This window comes from Engraulis encrasicolus, chromosome 3 (genome assembly GCF_034702125.1).
Source record: "Engraulis encrasicolus isolate BLACKSEA-1 chromosome 3, IST_EnEncr_1.0, whole genome shotgun sequence".
Lineage (NCBI taxonomy): Eukaryota > Metazoa > Chordata > Actinopteri > Clupeiformes > Engraulidae > Engraulis > Engraulis encrasicolus.
Genome location: NC_085859.1, coordinates 44,138,340 through 44,163,809, shown reverse-complemented (window position 1 = coordinate 44,163,809; position 25,470 = coordinate 44,138,340). Strand labels below are relative to the sequence as shown.

Sequence of the window (25,470 nt, the reverse complement as noted above, 5' to 3'; positions counted from 1 at the left end):
TGCTGCAGAGACTACGAGTACTTGCACTTGGGCTTCAGTGCAAGGTGACTAGAAAAGAAGAGCATGAGAAAGGCAAGAAAGGTGATTTCATTGTAATGGGAAAGTCATTGTGCATGTATGCAAGCCATGCCACTACTGACATCATTTGTAGTAAGAAAAGAAAGGACAAGTCCCCCTACTCAAACCTATAGTGGAACGCCAGAGAGCCAGGCCCATTGATACTGCAGAGACCACAGCAAGAGCTCGTCACGAAGTCGCCCAAACACGGATTTGTTGATTGGTTGGTTTGTTAATAAGCTAAATTAATGTCCACAAACTCTAGTTATGACTAAAATAGTTGGTTTTAAATGGAGCTGCCTTAGCAGCTGGGGGTGGATAAATGAACGGGCCGACAAGGTCCAGCCAACATCTTTCCTCTGCCCCAGTCATCTCGCCAGTACACACACACTGAACGTGTTCATATTTATGTTATGAGGAGGGGCAAGCCAACCACGTGAGCTAATTTTTTGACCGACAGCTTTTTCCAACAATCAGAGGTTGAGTTATGCGCAGTTAGTTTCGCGAAGTCAGGGGAAAACAAAAATGTAGAACAATAGACAACTCATTAATCTGTTTATTGCCATTAATTGGTTTATTGTGTTTATACACAATAAACCAATTATTGGCAATAAACAGATTAGGCCTATTGGAATAACAAGAATAACCTGATAATAACAAGTTTAAGGTGTTTACATGGTGTTTTAGCACATGGTGTTTTACCACAAAAGCGCCGGATTTCTTGATGTGTTATTGCTGTCTGCAGTTCCAAAAGATTATCACTAGGTGGCAGACGTGCACTGCTTTACACATTGGAATTTTCATCACATTAAACAGTGTATTGGTGTGTGTGTGTGTGTGTGTGTGTGTGTGTGTGTGTGTGTGTGTGTGTGTGTGTGTGTGTGTGTGTGTGTGTGTGTGTGTGTGTGTGTGTGTGTGTGTGTGTGTGTGTGTGTGTGTGTGTGTGTGTGTGTGTGTGTGTGTGTGTGTGTAGGAATAATTTTCTGACAGGATCAGAGAAGGTGAAAAAGGATTAAGTACAACAACAATAATAGTAATAATAATAATAGTAATAATAATATTAATATTAATGTAAACCTGAGTTTTTACATCTTAATATTCTTGTTTCTCCTTCAGCATCCGTGAAAGTAGTGCATTAATCAACCCAAAAGATCACCACTAGATGCCGTACATGCATTGCTTTACACATTGGAATGTTCAGCACATTAAATAGTGTGTGTCTATGCGTGTGCGTGTGCGTGTGCGTGTGCGTGTGTGCGTTAAATTTATCTCAATTTGTCTCAAATTTATCAACAGGATCAGAGGATATGAAATAGGACGAAATACAGTTAAAACAAACTTGCCATAATATTTTGTTCGATATCCTACTTTTCTTGTTTGAGCATGTTGAAAGCATATACAATAATTCAGGGAGCTTCTATTGACGTGTTAATGATTAGGATAGTGGTGGCTTGGGTGCTGGTATCAATAATCACAATCAGTGTTACTTACAGGGACAAGACATTTTGAGTATGGCAGATGTTAGTGCTATCTAACAGTCTTCCTATACATGGGTTTTGCAGTGTTTGTAAACACAATGTTATGAGGAGGGGCAAGACACAGGCAGCCAACCACGACGTGAGCTCATTTTTTGACCGACAGCGGTTTCCAACAATCAGAGGTTGAGTTATGCGCAGGTAGCTTTGCACAGTCAGGGGAAAACAAAAATGTAGAACCCATGTATATGTGCAATATTCACTGTAGCAGTAAGCACTGCGACATACAGTACAGTACAGTACAATATAATAAAAAGGGTACATCTTCTGTAGCCGAGCCCCCTACCATCTCTGATATTAGGTCACTGATTTGCTCCTCTATTCTTCGAGTTGCACTGGCTACCGCTTGCTGCCCGGATCAAAGACAAGGCCTTGACCCTTGCCTACAAATCCACCTCAGAAACGGCTCCAGCTTATCTAAAGGATATACTAAGGTAGGTCATATGTTCCTGGAAGACAGCTACGCCCGCTCCTCCAACACAAACTGCCCTGCCGCCTGCACACTCTAAGCCAGGGATGGGCAACTGGAGGCCCGGGAGTCACATGCATAGATAAAACATAATTTAAAAAAATAATGACCAGATAAAAAAAAACCCTACTGAATCAATCCATTGCAATTGTACTTTTGGTCGATTGAGATTCCTTCCAAATAGCATCAGCAGTCAGTGAGTAAACAACTGCATCTCAAACTCTGCAAGTGTCAGTCAGATCTGTGGTCATATGGCCCTCCGATTGTGGCGATGAAAAAATGTGGCACTCCTCATCATCAAAGTTGCCAATCCCTGCTCTAAGCGATCCCAGTCAATGCTGTTCTCTGTCATTGTCCTTCAGCGATGGAACCAACTCGCAGAGAGAGAGGCAGCAAGACAGTCAAAGGGTAGAATCCATGGCATGATGTGTATGTGTACCCAATACCAAAACCAATATCCTAAAAAATAATAGTTGTAAGTCGCTTTGAACAAATGAAAGCATCAGTTAAGTGCAATGTAATGTAATGTCCTCGATTGTAAGCCATTTTGATTAAAAGCGTCTGCCGAATGCAATGTAATGTAATAATGTAAAGGTCATGTGCTCCCTTCATCAGATTTCCTCTAAGGAAGTGGGGGTTGAACCAAAGAGAATTACTGTTGCCCATTTCTACAACTATTGTTCTGAAACCCATATTACTACATGTATAAGACCCTTTTCCTTTAAACTTGCCTATCAAGTCTTTCTGGTATAGCTTGCAGGGTGACAGGGATAATCAGGAAACGTTTAGAAAGAGGGGGTGCGATGGTACATTCCTATATGAGCGACCCTAATTAGAAATACATGCTGTGTCTCAATCCATGCACTTGTGCACTTCGGGCACTGTGTTTCAGTGCCTAGGGCAATCACACTGAAAATTTGATGATGGACACTGCACGCACTAAACAGCCGCCATGTTGACAATGACACAGAGGAAACGTGGTTTTCAGTTCAGTAGAAAAGTTTGATCAACACTCTCCTAATTCTGTAAATAATATTGGTTGTGTGATTGTTGCCCTTTGGGGCGAAGGAAATGTAAATACAAGCACCAGACTCTGTGCATTGTAAACTGTAGCCAACTGATATTTTGGCGAGCTAATGTCGTCACTTCCAGCGAGGGCACAGTGCATAGTGCTCAAAATTTTCCACGACACTATGCACTAAAGACCTCATTGCACTGACACAAATGCGTGATTTCACACATAGGAACAGTCTCATATCATATTGTGCTGTCACGGCCGAAGTTGCCTAGGTTGTCAGTGTTCCAGCTGGACACTAGGGGGCACTAGGAGCCTGTTTCTGTTTTCTTTCAGATTCAGCTGCTGATTGGATGACCGTGGCCTCATAATGCACACTGTTCAATCAGTGAACCCCCCCCGTAGGCAAGCCTGGTAATAGTCATTGAAAAGTTAACTACTATAGTACTACATGACATGACTCAGGACCTTTAGTATTGCTTTATGCCTTGCTCATTGCCATTCTGCTAACAGCAAATTTATAACGCTGTGTCTTATTGGGTTAATTGTGCTGGCCTTCAAAGGCGCCGCCCTCCCATGCATTGTCTCTCTCTCTCTCTCTCTCTCTCTCTCTCTCTCTCTCTCTCTCTCTCTCTCTCTCTCTCTTTCTGCCCGCCTGTGAGAGCTGACTCAGTGGCCAGTGCCCCACGCTGTAGTCAAAACAGTGTAAGAGCTAGTATAGGACAAACTTTAGTAGCCTTGGAAACAAGATAAGATGTTTTAATTTCTTGTGGAAGTGTGGCTGGCTGGCTTCAGTTGTACTTAGGCCTACGTAAATGTTTGTTTCAATAGTTGGTTTCTTTGTTCCAGCCCATGCATTTAAAGCTTGAAACCTCATCACAACAGTAACATGCTGTACGCTATAAACAGTTCAATAGATTATTTTTAACGCACACACACCTGTACAAGTGTCAGAATATATGGTGTGTTTTCCTGCAGTTTCTGTTGCTTGCTGGCCTTAAACCTCATAAAATAAATTGGCACACTACCCTTATTGGTTACACCTGTTCACACCCATAGAAGTGCTGCCTGTCTTTTGAAATGTGTGTTCTTCTAGAGACATATGATGCTCTGAGGAACCATATTTGATTTGTTCTCAACAGTGGGCAGCTTTGTTTAGCCTACCTGTGTTTGCTATGCTTGTTGTACTCATACTCTCTTTACCACAGTGTCCCTGTCAAAATGTTTGGATCAGGGATCTTGCTAATCATTTTTGGGATTGTCCACACAGAGGCCAAAAGTGAGTTAACTGACTTTGTGTAAATATAGATGTCAACAGGAAATGCTGAATTTTGTATGGATTTATGTGTACAGGAATAGATGATTGTTTAAGCAACTACACATCTTTTTTTCAAGTATCCATGCGAGTAGCCTTTAGTTGTGATGGCATGTTAATATCAAAAGTGTTTTTCCCAAGGTCAAGTTTTGAGACACTGCACAGCATTACTGTAAATTATACTACTGCATAGCAGAATCTAAAGCGATTTACAATAGAGAACACGTAGCCTACGGTATACATACAAATATAAAGTATATATACAGACAAACAGTATAAGACTAAGCTTATTGGCTACCCAGTCTTTGCTAAATGCATGCAGAGTTTATTAATCCCAAAAGGTAATTAAGGGTCAGGTAAGTAAGGGAATGTAAGCAAACAGCTCAAATATAAAGACTCAAGAAACAACATTCAGTATCGAGATTGATACATGCATGCCGGCTTTAGTATATACGTAGCCTACTGCAAAATCTCTGTTGTGTGAAAACTATGTACGTAAGGATATGTGCCTGATGATTATGGTATACAGTAAGGAGAATAAGTATTTGATCCCTTGCTGATTTTGTTGGTTTGCCCACTAATAAAGACATGATCAGTCTTTAATGTTAATGATAATATGTATTCTAATATGGAGAGACAGAATATCAAAAAGAAAATCCAGAAATTAACTCTAAAGAATATATAATAATTGATTTATATTTAATTGCGGGAAATAAGTATTTGATCCCCTGCCAACCACTAAGAGTTCTGATCCCGCAGATCAAATGGCACTTCCAATCAACTTGTTATCTGAATTGAACACACCTGTTAATAGTAAACTGCACAAAAGACACACTGAATCGGCAGAATCAGTCCATAGAATCAGTCAATCAATCAAACTAAACTCGCCAACATGGGACAGACCAAAAAGCTGTCAAAGAATGTCAGGGACAAGATTTTAGAACTCAATAAGGCTGAAATGGGCTCCTGGATATTAAAGAGCAAACTGTTGGTGCATTTCTTCCCAATTTTAGGACATACAAAATGATCATCAATCATCAATCTTAGGCCTGTCTCTGGTTCCATACAATATTTGACCTTGTGGGAATTTAATAACCAGAAAAAAAGGAGATAAAGCACCTTAAAATTGTATGGGAGGAGCTAGGAAATTATTTCAAGGCAGCTGGGACCTCAATCACTAAGAAAACTATTGGAAACACTTGATACCACAGCGGATTAAAATCCTGCAGTGCATGTATGGTACCCCGGCTTCAGAAGGAACCTGTTCAGACTCACCTGAGGTTTGCCAATGAATGTCAAACTGGATTAGGATATGATTGGGAGGTGCTGGAATCAGATAACACCAAAATCAAACTGTTTGGCATTAACACAACTCTATGTGTTTGGAGGAAGAGAAATGCTGCCTATGATCCCAAGAACAACACCTTCTCCAACATAATAAATGAAAGTATTAACATTATGTTTTGAGGTTGTTTGTCTGGCCAAGACACAGGACAACTTCACATCGTCAAGAAATGGATGGAGGGAGACATGTAAACGTACAATGCTGCATGCCAACCTCTTTCCCACCACCACTAGACTGAAGGTGGGTCATGGATTAGCCTCCCAAAATGATAATAATCCATAACATACAGCCCAAGCACTAAGGAATAGCTGAAGCAGAGGCACATTAAGGTCATGAAGTGGCCTAGACAGTTTCCAAACATTAACCCTATAATAATCCTGTGAAGGGAACAGAAGTTCCCATTTGGCAAGCTACAGTCATACAACTTAAGTGATTTAGAGATGATCTGCAAAGAAAAGTGGACAAAAATCATTTCTAATATACCCACAAACATTGTCATTAACTGAAAGAAACATCTGACCTCTGTATGTGAAAACAAGGGCTTTGACACCAAGTATTTTGTCTTTTTTGACTAGAGGGGTCAAATACTTATTTTCCTCAATGGAATACAAATCAATTAAAATATATTCTTCAAAGTTATTTTCTGGATTTTCTTTTTGATATTCTGTCTCTCTATATTATAATACATTTTATCATTAACATTATAGAATGATCATGTTTTTATTAGTGGGCAAACCAACAAAATCAGCAAGGGATCAAATACTTATTCTCCTCACTGTAGATGTTTTTCTCCCCAGTTGTACATGTGGACGTTAGCCTGAGAGGATGCACAGACTCAGACGGAGAGCACACATATGGCCTGGATGGGGACGAGATGGGTCATGCAGACTGGGAGGCTCAAAAGATCGTGATGACCCTCCCTAAATTCGCAGAACCATTTGGGTATGAAGACGGTGAATATGAGTTTGCAGTTCAACAACAGGAAATCTGTAAAGAGAACTTGAAGACTGTCATACGGTCCTACAAAAACCCAGTGGTGACACAAGGTGAGTCAGATGCATAGTATATATCACTATTTTATTTTCAGTGGCATGGACAACAGCTAACTAGCCTGATTATCATCGAGTTTCAAATCTCTTGTGCCTCTTTTCCAAGGGCGGTTTTCTGGTAGGCCCACAGCTTGGCAAAGCGCGACTCGGCCGCAACTTTATGCTTTTCGAATAGGCACGACACAGCTCAATCATAAAGCAAAAAGTGTCGGCCGAGTTGCACGGTGTTGAGCTGTAGGCCTACCAGAAAACCGTCAATGGAAAAGAGGCATTGGAGACTTGGTCTGACCAAGAGCATAACAATTAACATTTCCCAAACAGCATTTCCCAAATGCCTCCCTTGGTTTGCTAATGATTGCTTGCTTCCCAACAAAGTGGGAGGAGTTCCCGTATTTGCGGGAACTCAGAAAGTACTTTCATTGACTCTTGACCTGACTGGTAGTAACGATGAAGCTGTTGCGCCACTAGGAGGGCACGGCCTGGCTAACAAATAACAGCAATCAAACACATCTAACATTTGACTAAAGTCCTTGGGTGAAGGTAGAGATGGCGTCCGCACCTTTGTCTTAGGCCTACTTGAGATGTATCACTCGTTGCGTAAGGCGTCAGACATACCAAAGCTGAACGGAACGGATGCGAGATGAACGCTGTCTTTCGGTCTTTCTTTCGGCCGGTGTGTTCTACTCTGCCTTTCACACTGACAGCGTCGTCGTGCGTGGCCAGTCCTGTTCAAAACCCCCCCACAGTCAAAGCTAGCGTGCAACTTTGCCATTCATTTGAATGAGACACCGCCGGTTGCCGGCGTGAAAAATACACTCGAGTTCCATTTTCCAAATGCAGCGCGGCGCGGAGCCGGATCCCACGCCGCTGATGCCCGACTACCGCCGGTTGGTGTGTAAGGACAGATATGTTTCCATGTATTTTCACCGACGCCGTTAAAAATTGCGTCCCAACGTTCCACGACACTTTACCGCCCTAGTGTGTAAAGGGCCTAATTCCAAACCAAAAATGCACTGTGAAGAAAAAGGAGTCGCACACAGGAGCTTGATGCTGTTCAGTGAATTAAAAGCTGAAAATAAAGAGAAGCCAAAACAAAAATGGGATTCTAACGTTTCGGGTCTAGCCCATCATCAGTGTTCCCAAAATCAAAAACGAAAATGGGGAACAACAATTTGGGAACACTGATGATGGGCTAGACCCGAAACGTTTTCACTGAACAGCTCCTGTGTGCGACTCCTTTTTCTTCACACTTACAGTAAGTTCTTGGGCCACACCTCTTCCCGTATCTGTAGGCCTATTGTTTGTTTCATAGCCTGTGGGGTGGGGTGGGGTGAGGTATGTGCTCTCTGCGTGTCCACAGTGCCTCACTAACACATGTCCTCCTCAGCCTGCCCTGTGACCTCCATCTACCCCAGAGATGATGTGATGCTGGGCACTGAAAACACCCTCATCTGCTACGTAGCTGATTTCTACCCTCCACGGCTCACTTTAAGATGGACCAAGAACAACAACAATGTCGCCCTAGGGGTGATGAACTCTCGCATCCGTGTGAATGTGAATGACTTTGCATTCAACATGTTCTCCACCCTCAAGTTCACTCCTGAGGAGGGGGACATCTACACCTGCACGGTGGAGCACTCCGCACTGGAGATGCCATTGACTAGGATTTTCGGTAATATACTATCTATCAATATGCTGTATATTGTATGTTTACAGTATTCTGTAGTGTACTGTACATAGCCCACACTACACGGTATATTACTAGCGATCCAACAATGACGCAAAAACCCACACTGTGTTCACCCATTTACAGTGGTAAAGGCCTCAAACGAATAATTAAACTATATACTACTATTGAAAATGGTTATGTGTCCCACAGAGTTTGAGGTTCCTCCAGAGGCCAGTGTTCGTCCGTCAGTGTTCTGTGGAGTGGGTCTGACCCTGGGACTGCTGGGAGTGGCTACTGGAACATTCTTCCTCGTCAAGGGAAACCAGTGCAACTGACAGTATAATTTTGAATGTCTTCCTTTCCGAGAAGTCACCATTCAACATTCTTATCGCTCCTCTGGTTTATGGAAATTACCCATTGTCTTATGCAAGAGCGCTACTGGTAAGGACAAAAAGGGGGAAACTAGCCCAATTTCAATTAAGTAACTTCTTTATAGTCAAGCAATACAAGAACAGTAGATGTCAAGTCTTCATCCGTAAGAGTGGGCTCGCCAAACGTTAACCAACTTAGCTTCTAACTATTGCCTCCTGGATGCCATGTCCTCTGACAGATACACCCCCAAAAATTCCCCAAAAACTACCCATAATTCTCAAGACTGTAAATGTGATGTTGATGAAGAGATGAGAAGATCATGTATCACGATTTGCTTCCAATTGATTTTACTTCAGTTGGGAAATGGTCTGTGTAATCACTCCTTCCACTCAGCACACTTTTTGCACACTACACAGTTTACAGGTATACATTATAACTGAGATTAGTTAACCTAACTTACAGTTAACAATGTAATGAATACTGATGTCCATTTTTACAATAGCCTAATAAAGCTAACTTCATTTAACTTCAGTTGTTTTTCCACTACAACAGTTCGATTTATTGATTATGCTGACATTGTGTAGGCCTATATGAATACAACGGAATCAAACCTCAAATCTTTAAATGTTGCTTTCAACAGCCTCTGTCGATTTGTATTGAGATGTCCATACCTTACCCACCATTGTCACATGTATCAGCAACTGAATCTCCTATCACCCAAGACCAGAAGGCAACTACACTGGCTTCAGTTTATCTATAAATGCAATTTGTTTAATTATCCATCTTATTTACAAAACTATTTAAATCCATATAGGTCCACTCATGGACTTAGACATATTGATCATTTGTTAAATGTAAAGCCCCTTCTGACTGGAATAGATTACCCAGCTCATTGAGATCTATTTCCTATTTTCCTCTCTTTAAATCATCCTTACTAAGTTTTCTGCATTCATGTGACCAGTGCACTTGCTTTCTTGGTCGTTGACTTAAAGCAACAACAACAAAAAAGTCTATACGCCTGCTTTAGTACCTGTGTTCAACTGCGGTTTTCTCCTGAGTCCTTTATTTGTCTTTTATTTATCATTTCTTTTTAGTGTTATACAAATTTTTTGTGTTTTACTTGCTGATTTTTTTCCTATAAATCTATTTGGGGTAGAGACGTTGGTCTGCTTAGCCTGTAGTGATGAAGAGATCTGATGTGGATGTGTGACTGTGTGTAATGTATGTTTTTGATGTTTATAGGGACCCCCTCGAAAAAGAGATGGAACATCTCAAGGGGCTATCCCTTAATAAAAGAATTGAAATTGAAATTGAAATTTACTGTAAGTGGAGTTTTCCTGAAACTCTCTCCTGTAACAGAATTTGATATACACAATAAATGGCTCCTTCACACATTTTACTTTTCTGTGTAGGCCTAAAAGCAATATTTCAATATCATACAACAAATATGCAATATAGAAAGATGAATAAAATAAGTATCATAATGTGTTTTCCATTCATGGCAGTGTTTTTGTGTTATGCACATTATTCTGTAACTGGTTCTTATAAATCCCATTTCATATAATGGATTGTGTGTGTTGATTTGTGATGTGGTGGTTGATGAATGTTTGTATGTCTGACAAGAAAATTAGCCTCTAGTAAACTAGACAAACCTGCCGAGCAGCAGAAAATATTTTTGCTTAGTGGCTTAGCATGGCCCCACTGGAGGTCACAAAACAATGACATGTCCTCTAACCAAAATGCATTTTATATTGTAGCATGGCTTGACAGTAGTACAGCAAAACTGCATTTTGAGAAAAAGTTACTGTGTTTTGAGTGAAATGTGTCATTTTGAAGAAGTGACAGATTTGTGTGCAACCTCTGAGGTTTGAGGCAAGCTGTCAAAAATGCATTAGTAATAAAAAAGAGACTTTATTACAAAATACTTAAATGAACATAGCTGTGCATGTGGGCCGTTGACCATCATGCTTTAGCTAGGCCAATCTCTATGAACTGGGCTTACTCAAGCCATCTACAGTCAGTGTTGCCAGATGTGTCTGATCAAATCCCAAAAGGTTCTCAATAACCGCCAAAATGTACTAAATTCCGCCCAATTTCAACAAATTGCATTGACTTCTATGGGCCCAAAACGGCAGAAAAAAAACGCCAAATGGCCAATTTGTCCCGTTTTTACCCGCAGACGCCCATCACAAGTAGCCCAATTGGGCGGGTAACACCCAATCTGGCAATACTGTCTACAGTTTGTAGCTAGCCTATTCAAAGCTAAATTCTGCCTAGAAACTGCTGACTGCCTAAAAATGAATCAGTGATTGGCCCATTTACACATGAGCTAGCCATAACACCCTGTACGTTTTATCTAAGATCTACAGACTGCAGCACGATGTCCGGAGCTCAACAACTTACTTTTGGGTTGACTATCTTTGTCACTGCTCTGGGAGTGGGTAAGCTAAACTATTGATGATTGATAAATAATATATGAAGCTGTATAAAAATTACACTGTGTTCTTTTGCACATGACTGAAATTTGATTCTAATACCACATTTGATGTTCATGACTATTACTGCATTAATTTTAATCTGCAGATGGATTTGATGGATATTACAACTATGGTATATCCCAATGCCGCTTCAGCTCCCAGGACCTGAGTGACCTGGAGTACATTCACTCCTATGTGTTCAACAAAGTTGAATTAATTCGGTTCAACAGCACGGTGGGGAAGTTTGTGGGATATACTGAGCTTGGAGTGCAAAATGCAGAGAGATGGAACAACATGACTGATCAGCTGGAGAAGTATAGGGCTCGGAAAGACACAAAATGCAGGCCCAATGCTGCTATTTTGTACAAAGACATACTGACAAAGACAGGTTCGTAACGATCTTTATTTTAAAAGTCTGTGTTGAAATGTAAATTACATGTAATCTGCAGATCAGCTTGAATTTGAAATGTCGCTTTGTCTAATTGTCTAAAGTTGTGCAGTTATTGGGTTTTTTACCATCCGCTGCTACACTGTTAGACAACTGCATAATCAGTGGATGTGTGTACGTGTGTACGTGCATACGTGCGTGTGTGCTTGTGTGTGTGTGTGTGGAGAGAGAGAAATGCTAAATAATGTGCCATGGGTTATATTATTAAGCGGGCTTGCGGAGCAAGAGCAGAGCTCTTGCAGAGCAAGGCCCGATTATAGTAATCTCTAAGTCCTGTTTATTAAGCGGGCTTGCGGAGCAAGAGCAGAGCTCTTGCAGAGCAAGGCCCGATTATTAAGCGGGCTTGCGGAGCAAGAGCAGAGCTCTTGCAGAGCAAGGCCCGATTATAGTAATCTCTAAGTCCTGTTTCTTATTATCGTTCTTGTGCAGGGGGACAGTAAAAATAGAAAATGGATCTCCTCCTAGGCCTTTCGAGATAGAGACACCGTTCAAACACTAAAACGACCGGCTCGGCTTGGAGATCGCGTCTCGTTATAGGCTTCTCCGTGTCTCTTGTCGTTTTCCCGTTTTTGGCGATTTTGTTAAAGCCTGGGTCTCCATTGAAAACTATGGTGGAACCTTCATGAACCAAAGTTCCGCCACTCTAGAGATTAGAGTGTAGGAGGCTTTTTCGGTCATAAAACATCAACACTTTCACCTAGAAGTTTATTTGACGCGTTGTTAGCGAGCTCTATGGGATGTCTCCAAATTGTGAAAGTTTCATCTCCCAACTCCCAATACTTTTTAAATGGCAGGTTTGTAAAAAAAACAGGCCTGGCTCTATGGAGAATCCCATTCTTTCGAAAAGTGCATTTTTCAAGAGATCAGCGCATGTCCCACACGGAGGTCCATTTGTGCCTGAAAATTTTAACCTATAAACTTCATTCAAAGACTGTTAGAGAGATCACAAGCATGACTCCGATCTGTGAAAAGGACACGTGCCAACTCCTTTTAGTTTTTTTACAACGATGTTGTAAAGACAAAAAACTCAACAACGGGGTCCCTGACCGTTGAAGAGTGGGTTGAGGAGGCCCAGAGGTGTATTTCCTCAAGGTTTATGTCTGAAAGTGAAAAAGCGTTGTTCTTGTATGATCATTTAGAGGGGGAGGCCAGAAATGAAATCAAGTATCGACCTCCAACTGTTCGTGAAGATCCTCTTGCTGTGATTAAGGTGTTAAAAGAGGTGTATGGCTGCTCCAGGTCTTATGTGTTCTGGCAGCAACGTTTTTTTGACAGAAAACAGCGAGAAAATGAGAGTTTATTTGAGTTTTCCCATGCCCTAATGGAACTAATTGATCGTGTTAAACTGTCAAAAGCAGATGCCATTAGTAATCCTGACCTTGTGCTAAGAGACCAGTTTTGTGAAAACGTTTGTGATCCTATGTTACGCAGGGAACTCAAGAAATTGGTGCGGACGGATAACGAGCTGACACTTCTAGCTGTAAGAACAGAAGCCATTCGGTGGGTGGAAGAGGGTCAGGCGAATCGTGACCGGAGCCATCGTGCCCCAGGTAAAACTAATGAGGTCCATGTCGCGGCTCAGTGTGCGTCTACGGCTGCCCAATCGACAGAGTTCACTGATCTCAAGGAAATTGTCCTTAAACAGCAAGCTCAATTGGATATGCTGGTTAGACAGCTTGGGCAGCCAAGTAATACGTCCCAAGCCCCTCAGCCGTATAAAGGTGGGCGTTATAAACGGACCCCAGATGGTCAACCCATTTGCATTAGATGCGGAAAACCTGGACACATCGCTCGTTATTGCCGTAGCGCTCCTGCGCCTCATAGTAATAGACCCGCCATGCCGTCGCCCTTGATTGATCCGCCTTCCCAGTCATCAGTCCCTGACCGCTCTGCCACCCAGCCGGAAAACTGTTAACCCCCAGTGTGCAGAGCCACACACTGGGAGGGGATAGCCCTGGCTCTTTGCACTCTCTTGATAAATTAGTGCGGTCTTGTCCCGTATTGTGTGTTTCTATGGGGGGGGTAGAAGTCCCTTGCCTCATTGATACTGGGTCCATGGTAACCACCATCACAGAAAGTTTCTTTCAAGAGCATTTTCAGCATCTGAAAAAGAGAGAGTGTAACTGGTTAGGGCTCCAAGCTGCAAATGGGATAGAGATTCCTTATGTTGGGTATGTTGAACTGGATGTGGTAGTGCTGGGGCAGAGTATTCCGGGGAGGGGGGTGTTGATTGTGAGAGACCCTGAAAATGTAGCTTTTAAACAGCGTAAAGGAGTGACGCCGGGTATTTTGGGGATGAACGTAGTTGGGGAATGCTATCAACTTCTTTTCGAGCAGCATGGTTCCCAGCTTTTTCACTCCCCTCCTGTGAGATCGGCGGCCCCCGCAGCACAGCGGGCGCTGCGGCGCTGTGAGAAGATAAAGGCGATCCTGAACGCACCCGAGCCGTTCCGAGCGAAATTACATGGGAAGGCCCCCGTTTTCCTGGAAGCCGGCACCCTTACCATGGTTCCAGTGACTTGTCCACAACTGAATTCAGCGGAGCTTCTACTGGAGCCATTAGGCTTTGCCGAGGAGCAGCTGCCGGAGGGTGTGCTGGTGTCCCCCGCTCTTGTCTCAGCCAAGAAGGGTATCCTGTATGCCCCTGTGGTCAACGTGGGTAATACTGGGGCATGGCTGCCTCCCCGTAGCACTATTGGAACGGTACAAGTGATAATGGCGTCGTCTGCCAAAACATCTACCTCCATTTCAGTTGAAGTGTCCCAGGAAAACTGTCAAGCTTACATTTCCGCACAGGAGGTAGTAGCAACCCCTGATGCCGCTGAAACTGTGCTCCCTGATCTCCCCGGGCTGTCCACTCAACAAGCTGCTCAGGCCCAAGCACTTTTCGCCCAGTACAGTAGCATCTTCTCTCGAGGCGAGGGAGACTTGGGCTGCACGTCATTGATCACTCATGAAATCCCACTGCTGGATAACATCCCGGTCCGCCAGCCTTACAGGAGAATTCCACCCTCCCAATACGAAACTGTGAAGGCCCATATTCAGCAGCTGTTGGATAGTCAGGTGATAAGAGAGAGTAGCAGTCCATACTCATCCCCCATAGTCTTGGTGACAAAAAAGGATGGAAGTCTCCGTCTTTGTGTAGACTATAGGCAACTGAACGCCAAAACGCGCCGTGATGCTTACCCCCTCCCTCGAATTGAGGAATCTCTTGATGCACTGTCGGGAGCGAGGTGGTTCTCCACTCTGGACCTCGCGAGTGGTTACAATCAAGTTCCGGTGGCAGAAGTAGACAAATCAAAGACTGCATTTTGCACGCCATTTGGCTTATTTGAGTTCAATCGCATGCCCTTTGGGCTCTGCAATGCCCCAGGCACTTTCCAGCGTTTAATGGAAAGAATGTTTGGGGATTGCCGCTATCAGTCAGTCTTGTTGTTTTTGGACGATGTAATTGTCTTTTCTGCCACCGTAGAACAACACCTGGAGAGATTAGGGGAAGTGTTTGCTCGCCTGCAAAAAGAAGACTTGAAAGTAAAACTCTCCAAATGCCGGTTTTTCCAACATCAAGTCAGCTACCTGGGGCATGTGGTGTCGGCAGACGGGGTGTCAACTGACCCCGCCAAGATCGAGGTGGTGAAGGAATGGAGGCGGCCCGGACACCTTGCGGAACTACGGTCCTTCCTCGGCTTTGCAAGCTATTACAGACGGTTTGTGGAGGGGTTCTCGAAGCTCGCGGCCCCGCTGCATCATCTAGTCGGGAAGCTCAGCGGACCCCGGAGGAAGCGTCCCCATAGCATCTGCCTGGGACGAGGAGTGTGAAAATGCCTTCCAGTCGCTGAAGCAGAAACTCACCTCCACTCCAGTCTTGGCATATGCAGACTTCAAGAAGCCATTCATCGTAGAGGTAGATGCCAGCCATGGAGGTCTAGGCGCTGTTCTTTCGCAAGAGCACGAGGGAAAAGTCCGCCCAGTTGCATTTGCTAGCCGTGGCCTCAGACCAGCAGAACGAAATATGGAGAACTACAGCTCCATGAAGCTGGAGTTGCTCGCCCTTAAATGGGCAGTCACGGAAAAATTTAGAGAATACTTGCTGGGGAACCATTTCACCATCCTGACGGACAACAACCCCCTTAGTCATCTTCAAACTGCTAAACTGGGGGCTACAGAGCAGCGATGGGCCTCTCAACTGGCATCGTTTAACTTCACAATTAAGTACCGGCCAGGGAAGAGTAATCAAAACTGTGACGCTCTGTCCCGGCAGTATTTAGAGCGGTTCAACTTTGGGACTGAGGTTCCAGTTCTCGGAGCTTTAGCGGGTGCTGTCCAGTCAGAGGAAGGCCAGTGTGCTGAAATGGTGGCATTACCGGGGCGTACGCCGGAAGATCTGAAGCTCCTGCAGCAAGATGATCCCGTCATTGGACCAGTGTACAAGCACTTCCAGGAGGGTCGGTTTCCAGGCGCAGCGAAGCGCAGGGTCCTTTCCAGGCACAGCAAGAGGCTGATTAGAGACTGGGACCGGTTAGTCCATCGAGAGGGGGTGCTGTATCGCCGGGTTCACCCACCAGGAGGAGGTCCTGAGGTTCATCAACTACTTCTCCCAGAGAACCTGCAGAAGGAAGCATTGCGAAGTTCGCACGATGACCAGGGGCACCAAGGCACGGAGAGGATCTTGAAGGTACTCGAAAGTCGATGCTTCTGGCCAGGTATGGCCAAGGATGCGGAGGAATGGTATCGAAACTGCAAACGGTGTGTGCTGGGGAAGGCAGTTCAACCAAAGGTGCGACCCTACTGGGGCACACTGCAGGCCACGCAGCCAAATGAAATCCTCGCCATTGATTTCACAGTCCTAGAGCAGGCCAGCGATGGGAGGGAGAACGTCTTGATTCTGACCGACATCTTCACGAAGTACTCCCAGGCTATCCCCACCCGGGATCAAAGGGCTTCCACCGTGGCGCAAGCACTGGTCCAGCATTGGTTTTACCGTTTCGGGCCCCCGGCCCGTATCCACTCTGACCAGGGTCGGAACTTCGAGAGTCTGCTAATCCAGCAGTTGTGTCATATGTATGGCATTCAGAAAAGTCGAACCACTCCATACCATCCGCAAGGAAACGGACAATGCGAGCGATTTAATCGTACTTTACATGACCTGTTGCGTACTTTGCCTGCAGAGGAGAAGCGCCGCTGGCCACACCACTTGCCTCAGTTGACGTTTGCCTATAATACCACTCCCCATCAGACCACAGGGCATACTCCGTACTACTTAATGTTTGGTCACCACCCGAGACTACCTGTCGACTTCTTGCTGGGAATGGGGGAAGCGACCCCAACGGCAGAGTCAATGGAAGAGTGGGTTCAGAGACATTAAGAGAGTGTTCGTATGACACAGGAACATGTCCAGCGACGATCTCGGGACATGGCTCTGAAGCGAAATCAGCAGCATAATAGTCAAGTTAATGATGCTGGGTTTGCAGATGGGCAACTTGTCTATTTGCGCAACCATGCTCATGGCCGTAACAAAATTCAAGATTACTGGAACCCTTGTGTCTTTCGGGTGCTCCGGGGCCCCTCAGGGGCAGCAGCCGTATACACAGTGGTACCGGTCGACGGAGAGGGACCAGTCAGACATGTTCATCGATCGGAGATGCGGGCTGTCCCCGATGGATTACGGGAAGACTGTGAAGGGGTTGATCTGCCGCCCGCCAGAAGGGGCCCAACGGACGCGCCTCCAGTGACTGAGGAGGATGACAGCGGGGAGGTAGTAATGTTGTACACCGAAGAGGAAGCACCAGCTGTACCGGTGCCAGAGGGGAATCAGTCCCTGGGCGCAGAGGACACTGGGCTGGAGGAGGTGGTCCTACGACGGTCCGGTAGATCCACTGCGGGTCAACATTCCAATCCTCACCGGTTGCCCAGAGCGACGGCTACCCGAGAGGAAGACGGGCTACCACCTGTGGACGAGGAAGATGCCGGGTCCTGAGATGGGATCGTCGGGCCGCCGATCCATTTGGAGGGGGTGGATTGTAGCCAGGGAACCTACTGCTGCCTGCACTTTCTTTAATCCTTTTGCCTTGCACTTAATCTTTCCTTTGCTTTCCCTGTATTCTTTCCTTTAACTCATTGGGGGCGTAGGCACTGTCAGGGTAGTTTTTGGACAGGCGCGTTATGGGGAGAGTTGGGGTCCTTAGACCGGGCATTGATATAGCCACCTGGGGTCCTGAGACCGGTAATGGTCCATAGCCGCTAGGCTAGCACGCTGGTGAAGCTGGGTTGGCGTGCTGTTTGTGTGTCGGGTTGGCAGCGATAAGGTAGGCTGATGTAAATACTCTCTTATTGGTAGCTCTCTGTTGAAATAGCGGTTGTGTGCAAAGTAGTAAAATGACTGCCTTGGTCCTTCTAGCTGGGGAGTGAGTGGTCAGAACCCTCCAGACAGGAGCTGCTAGTTAGCAGATGGATTGCTGTGTTCGGGGTCTGAGTTTCTCTTGCAAGGTATGCAAACTCTTTCCTCTCTTTGTATCGTTCCGAGTGGACATGTTAATTTAAAGTACTAAATCGAGTTTATGGGTTCCTCTAGTACCGGGGGTGAGTTGGTGGAGCGCTCGTAGCCCTTCCACACCGGGGAGAGAATCCAGGTTACTGCACTCGAAGTAAAAAGGTATTAAGCCTTGTCCAATGATTTTAGCATATGCATGTTTGTATTGGTTTGTTTGTAATGTGTGTTTCTCTGTGTCGCTTATCAGCGTTTCACCCGAGACGTCTGCTGCCCGGGGTCAATGCACTTTAACTGCGGTGCTAGCCTTCCATGCCGCAAGAGGTATGTTTTAATCGAGTTGCTTATAAACAGGGGGGCATATTGATTGTAGGGAATTGTGCATTATTTCTTTCATGGGATTTGGGGTATGGGGTTAGCAGTGACCTTGTCAATACCATTTACCTATCCTTGAGTGAATGTTTATTTTTGTGTTTTGTTTGTGTTCATGTATGTCATTCTAGGATCATTCAACAGGCAGTTGCTGTTCTCTAGAGAGTGAATGAATGAGTGAGTGAATGCGTGAGTATGCAGGTGCTGCTATAGGACAAGTTATTTTGGTTCTATTTGATTTGTACTCCTCTAGCCTGCGGCCAGGATCTAAGCCAGTGTGGCACAGTGCGAAGTGTGACCGCTGGCTAGAGGTTTATTTTCTTTTTTGTTTGTTTGTCTTGTTTGTATTACCCGACCCTCTTGTCCCATTACCAAGGGTGGCCAGCTGGTCGGGTCTACTGGTTAGGTAGGCTGCAGAAACTAAGGTTCCCTTTTCTCCTAGCACACAAGTGTGTTGAAGTTTGATCAAGCACCTACGGGTGAGTGTGCAGTGCTGTGAAGTGTGCTCTATTCAAGTGCCCAAGCAGGCAGGTTGCTGTGCAAGTGTGATTTATCCAATACACCTAGCGGTGAGAGTGCTGTGTATTTTGCAACTACCAGATATTGTATTTATTTTTGCACGTGTGATGAACAATGTTTACTGTTGTCTATTTATAGTGGCCTGACTGGTGTGGCCGACCATTCCTTGTGTGTCTATGGACTTTTATTTATTGATAAAGCAACACAAAAGAAATTAATAAACAACTATTTTTATACTTTTTGCAATCACTTGTGCATTGGTATTTATTTAAGGAGTTCCCCTTACTCTTTATTGTCGGGTGTACTAGCATAAGGGGTGGCGTAGTCTTTTGCCCACTAGGGGGCGCTACATAGTCTTTCTGGACTATGCATGACAATTAGCTGCTTGGCTTAGTGGTAATGCATGCCGCTGCATTAGAGATATGGAGGTTGAGGGTTCGAATCCCACCCGAAGTCATGTTGATTTTCTAAATTATATCATATGCAGCGTTCCTTGGCCGACTTAAAATGCCATGTATATCATTTAGTATGGATGGCAAATGTGCTGAATTACAGAGATTGAGGTTGGGGGTTCGAAACCCAGTCAAAGCCATGTTGATTTTCAAAATTATATCATATGCAGTGTTCCTTGGCCAACTTAAAATGCCATGTATGTCATTTAGTATGCATGGCAAATGTGCTGGATTACAGATATGGAGGTTGGGGGTTCGAATCCCAGTCAAAGCCATGTTGATTTTCAAAATTATATCATATGCAGTGTTCCTTGGCCAACTTAAAATGCCATGTATGTCATTTAGTATGGATGGCAAATGTGCTGAATTAGGGATATGGGGGTTGGAGGTTCGAACCCCAGTCGAAGCCATGTTGATTTTCAAAATGATATCATATGCAGTGTTCCTTAGCCAACTTCAAATATAATGTATTGTATGTCATTTAATATCAATGGCAAAGGGGTTGGATTACAGATATGGAGGTTGTGAGTTCTAATCCCGCTCGAAGCCATGTTGATTTTCAAAATTATATCATATGCAGTGTTCCTTAGCCAACTTAAAATACCATGTATGTCATTTAGTATATCCCCAAAACGCAGAGCTACAACACTTTCAAGATGGCTGAATCCAAGATGGCTGAATTGTTTGGCCCATAACTTCTGACTGGGTGGATGGAGTTTTTCCAAGATTTCTTTTAGCTTTGTTTTCTCAATAGTACTTTGTTTCATCTCTGCCCCAAAAGGCAAGCCCGCTTCCAGCATTTTCTGTGAGAATGCATTTCTAGTTGGTTCTCTTGTACAGGGACAGTAAAAATAGAAAATGGATCTCCTCCTAGGCCTTTCGAGATAGAGACACCGTTCAAACACTAAAACGACCGGCTCGGCTTGGAGATCGCGTTTCGTTATAGGCTTCTCCGTGTCTCTTGTCGTTTTCCCGTTTTTGGCGATTTTGTGAAAGCCTGGGTCCCCATTGGAAACAGTGGTGGAACCTCCATGAACCAAGGTTCCGCCACTCTAGAGATTAGAGTGTAGGAGGCTTTTTCGGTCATAAAACATCAACACTTTCACCTAGAAGTTTAGTTGACGCGTTGTTAGCGAGCTCTATGGGATGTCTCCAAATTGTGAAAGTTTCATCTCCCAACTCCCAATACTTTTTAAATGGCAGGTTTGTAAAAAAAACAGACCTGGCTCTATGGAGAATCCCAGTCTTTGGAAAAGTGCATTTTTCAAGAGATCAGCGCATGTCCCACACGGAGGTCCATTTGTGCCTGAAAAATTTAACCTATAAACTTCATTCAAAGACTGTTAGAGACATCACAAGCATGACTCCGATCTGTGAAAAGGACACGTGCCAACTCCTTTTAGTTTTTTTACAACGATGTTGTAAAGACAAAAAACTCATTCTCATTTTCTCCCCTGTTAAAGGCTCAATACTAACTGTCTTTCAGTCAATCACAACAGGTGCAGCCAGTGAAGGATTCCATTTCAACTGTCACTGTCTCAAGATTCCATTCTTAACGAGCAGGTGCGAGCAAGCATTCTAGAAGTCCATTGTTCAGCTCTGCAATGCAATGTAATATAGTCTTGCTGGACTATGCATGACAATTAACTGCTTGGCTTAGTGGTAATGCATGCTGCTGCATTAGATTGGAGGTTGAGGGTTCGAAACCCACATGAAGCAATGTTGATTTTCTAAATTATATCATATGCAGCGTTCCTTGGCCGACTTAAAATGCCATACATGTATATCATTTAGTATGGATGGCAAATGTGCTGAATTACAGATATTGAGGTTGGGGGTTCGAAACCCAGTCAAAGCCATGTTGATTTTCAAAATTACATCATATGCAGTGTTCCTTGGCCAACTTAAAGTGCCATGTATGTCATTTAGTATGCATGGCAAATGTGCTGGATTACAGATATGGAGGTTGGGGGTTCGAATCCCAGTGAAAGCCATGTTGATTTTCAAAAGTATATCATATGCAGTGTTCCTTGGCCAACTTAAAATGCCATGTATGTCATTTAGTATGAATGGCAAATGTGCTGAATTAGGGATATGGGGGTTGGAGGTTCGAACCCCAGTCGAAGCCATGTTGATTTCCAAAATGATATCATATGCAGTGTTCCTTAGCCAACTTCAAATATCATGTATCGTATGTCATTTAATATCAATGGCAAAGGGGTTGGATTACAGATATGGAGGTTGTGAGTTCTAATCCCGCTCGAAGCCATGTCGATTTTCAAAATTATATCATATGCAGTGTTCCTTAGCCAACTTAAAATACCATGTATGTCATTTAGTATATCCCCAAAACGCAGAGCTACAGCACTTTCAAGATGGCTGAATCCAAGATGGCTGAATTGTTTGGCCCATAACTTCTGACTGGGTGGATGGATTTTTCCCAACATTTCTTTTAGCTTTGTTTTCTCAATAGTACTTTTTTTCATCTCTGCCCCAAAAGGCAAGCCCGCTTCCAGCATTTTCTGTGAGAATGCATTTCTAGTTTTCATTCAACATTGTTGTTTGTTACTAGCTACGGCATTGGTTATGCAATAATTAAATTTAATTAAATATGCATTATCTGCAGACTTATTGTTGGGAGGGAGTGTAAAAATAGGTATAGCGGTGCCATACTACTCTGAGTAGTTTAAAAAAGTTGCTTATTTTGGTTACCAGAACTAAAACAATGGTTTTTGCACCCGTGTGAATGGTTTTGTAAAAGCTATGTAACATGCAACAAGAACGTGTTAACACATGGGCAAGTCATAGCGGGGTTAAAGCATTCAAGAAAACAAATCACCTCAACAAATCAACAATCAAAAGGGGTGCAACATTAACCCCTTAGCGCAGCGCTATGGCTCTCTGTAATGTCATAGCAATGTTGTTATGATGTAGTTAAACATGTTCAGCAAGTGAATAGGGTCGCCGGCGACCCCATCTGCAGTAAGAAGCTACATGACCAGTTCAGTCAATTTCAACATGCAGTTGTAACGCTCACAGTACCCTGGACTTGTCAGTAGGCCTACCTGAGGTTTTTTTTTTCTTCTTCAGCCTTTTCTGAGATTTTGGTCATTGTAATGGGGGCAGCGCTTTGTTTACATTTAAAAAAAAACATTTTTATTTATTCCCAAAAACATCCGAAAGGTTAAACAACATCAGCAGACAACTAGCAAACAGCGGTACCTTTTGGGAAAATATTTGGAGTAGATCTATGTTCATTAAAAAAAACGCTGCTCCCATTAGAATAGGTCATATCTCCGAAAGGGCTTAGCCGAAAAATGTGGCATCACCGGGTACTGACAAGTCAAGGGTAGCGTGAACAATACAACAGCATATTGAAATTGACTGGACTGGTCCTTTAATATTGGCCTATAATTCTATGAGGCAATGAAGAATTATTTCCTTCATCATACTCTATTTCAACAATGAAAGCTGTTTTGTCTTACAGCTAAGCCCATGGTGAAGCTGAGACTAGGGACTCCCTCCATTGGAGATAGCCCTGCTATGCTGATGTGCAGTGCCTATGACTTCTACCCCAAGATGATCAAGCTGGCCTGGTACAGAGATGAGCAGGAGGTGACTGGTGACGTGATATCCAGTGAGGAGCTGGCGGATGGGGACTGGTTCTACCAGATCCACTCCCACCTGGAGTTCACCCCCAAAGCTGGAGAGAAGATCTCCTGTGAGGTGCATCACACCAGCCTCAAGGAGCCTCAAGTGGTTGACTGGGGTGTGGAAAATCATCATTCTCAAAACAAATGCATACATTCTTGCAACTCTGCTCGCACTCAAGCTTGCACGCACACACTTTCTTGCAGCGTTGATTCAATTCTGAAAAATAATATGGTCCCAATCGATTTAGTGTTAAATTAACGGTTTGGGTGTTGAATTAACACTTTAAGAGTTGAATTTTGCTCTGTTTAGAACAGGGTTAGGGAACCATTTTCATTCGAGGGCCACTTTAAATGTCAGTCCACCAAGGGCCATACTATGAACACAAACCAGGATTTTGTTGTAATACAGTAATTTGACAAAGCAGGTTAATGCAGGTCAGGATGTGAAATACTGCCACCTTGTGGTGCTATGTATGCTCCGTGTTTTCAGTTCAATAAATGCTTGTGAAACTTCAATAGGTTATGGGCCCAGTCGGTCCCAGTCAGTTCTAGTTAATAGCTTAAAACAGTTGTTTCATACGGATTCTGTGTGGAGTACTCGGTGTTGTGGGATTCACAATGGAGGACAGACTGTTTATCGACAAGCTAAGTAGACAACTGGGCTACGTGGAAATTCCAGATCGAGCACCTGCTGAAAGATAAAAGTCTATGGGGAATGGTAATGGAGACGGAAACATTAGCGCAGGATGCTAACGCAGCTGCACGAGCCGAATTCGCTAGGAAGAAAGAAAAAGCGTTTTCAATGTTGGTGCTTAATGTAAGTACGTCTCAACTGTACCTGATTACAAGTTGCCAGTCACCTAAAGAAGCGTGGGATACGCTGAAGTGACATTTTGAGAGAGACACTCTGGCAAATAAATTGTTTCTAATAAAGAAGAAGTACTTCAGGTGTGAAATGAAGGAAGGAGGAACGATAACCAAGCATTTGAAGCGCATGAAGGAATTAACAGATCAGATCAGTGCTATTGGTGCTGTAATTGAGAAGGAGGATCAGATTGTGACATTGCTAGGTAGTCTTCCACCCAGCTATGCAACAATTGTCACTGCCCTGGAGACAAAGATGGACAGTCTTCAATTCGTGCAGCAGTAGTAATACCAAAGAAACTCAAGAGAAAGAACAATCTCTTGTCGGGGAATGCATTGGCCACGGTGTAGTCCGGGGGCGTTGCCTGAGGACACGAGTGGATGGAAAATTAACTCCCTTGCGCATGGTCATTGGTCAGTGGGTGCGATGGATACCATTTTCGTACTCCCTTGCACATGGTCAGTGGGGGCGACACCATGATGGATAATTTGTGGCCAAGTAACGGCAGCTGTTGGTCAGCAGTAATTGCTGGGGGTAATTAAGGACAGCTGACAGACATTCACGCTGTCCTATGACCTGTTCCACAGTGAATAACATTTCCGTACTCCCCTCGCCATCATTTCGTACTACGCTGTTATGACGTGAGTAAGCCCTCTTGTCTCAAGCCTCTTTGGTAATACTGCCACCTTGTGGTGCTATGTATGCTCCGTGTTTTCAGTTCAATAAATGCTCGTGAAACTTCAATAGATTTCCCCCCGCACTTTATATTGAATGTGGCCACGTAATTACATAAATTGGAAATGTCATTTCTAAGATTCCTTTACAAAATATGTCATATTTTATGTAAAAACATTAAAATGATATCAGGAACCGGATAAGACAGCCTCGAGACACAAGTTCCAATCCCCACCCCTGATTTCGAGCATATGGCCATGCAACTTCCCTACTAACAATTTTCCGTTCCGAGAATGTTCCCGGAACATGAGGCATTGGGTTTTTTTCCGGTTATTTTACGTTGTTTTTTGGGTCTGTTATGGTTATAATTTGGTTAACAGGAAAGTTTTTTTTTGTTCCCAGAACGTTTTTTTGTATGGTTCCCGGTCGGTTCATCTACGTTTTTTCACCGTTCCTTTATTCGTGTTCATGTTGGTTTTCAAAAGGTTCCCCTACAACATTATAGTAACCTTCTTGCACAGGCTATTTCCCATTAGGCCTAGCTGCAGACATATGACAACATAATGGGAAATGCCCATAATGTTGTCATATTTCTGTAGTTTGTAGGTCTAATTCATTATTAAAGTGTTGAATGCATTTGAAATGACAAGGCAAATGTTGAAGGATGATGATGTTTAATAGGAAAATATCAGGAAT

At 43.8% G+C, this 25,470-nt stretch overlaps 2 protein-coding genes across 2 annotated transcripts in view; both read left to right on the top strand.

Annotated features, from left to right (window-relative positions):
* Positions 1 to 1,488: 1,488 nt before the first annotated feature.
* Positions 1,489 to 25,470, top strand: part of LOC134444942 (H-2 class II histocompatibility antigen, E-S beta chain-like) — a 37,367-nt gene continuing 13,385 nt past the window's right edge. Inside the window, exons 1-3 of the mRNA XM_063194116.1 lie at positions 1,489 to 1,537; positions 11,410 to 11,691; positions 23,069 to 23,352. Coding sequence (XP_063050186.1) covers positions 1,489 to 1,537; positions 11,410 to 11,691; positions 23,069 to 23,352 — 615 coding nt within the window. The remainder of the gene's footprint in view (positions 1,538 to 11,409; positions 11,692 to 23,068; positions 23,353 to 25,470) is intronic.
* LOC134446188 (H-2 class II histocompatibility antigen, A-U alpha chain-like) lies at positions 4,298 to 8,793 on the top strand. Its single transcript, XM_063195500.1, has 4 exons — positions 4,298 to 4,355; positions 6,534 to 6,782; positions 8,173 to 8,457; positions 8,665 to 8,793. The coding sequence occupies exons 1-4, from the start codon at positions 4,298 to 4,300 to the stop codon at positions 8,787 to 8,789; spliced, it is 717 nt and encodes a 238-aa protein (XP_063051570.1). The 3' UTR covers positions 8,790 to 8,793.

Excerpts from the sequence above, each read along its gene's own strand:
- LOC134446188 (XM_063195500.1), top strand. The coding sequence starts at position 4,298 with ATGTTTGGATCAGGGATCTTGCTAATCATTTTTGGGATTGTCCACACA. Across the intron at positions 4,356-6,533 it reads TGTCCACACAGAGGCCAAAA|TTGTACATGTGGACGTTAGC; the intron begins GTGAGTTAACTG and ends TTTTCTCCCCAG. Across the intron at positions 6,783-8,172 it reads AAACCCAGTGGTGACACAAG|CCTGCCCTGTGACCTCCATC; the intron begins GTGAGTCAGATG and ends TGTCCTCCTCAG.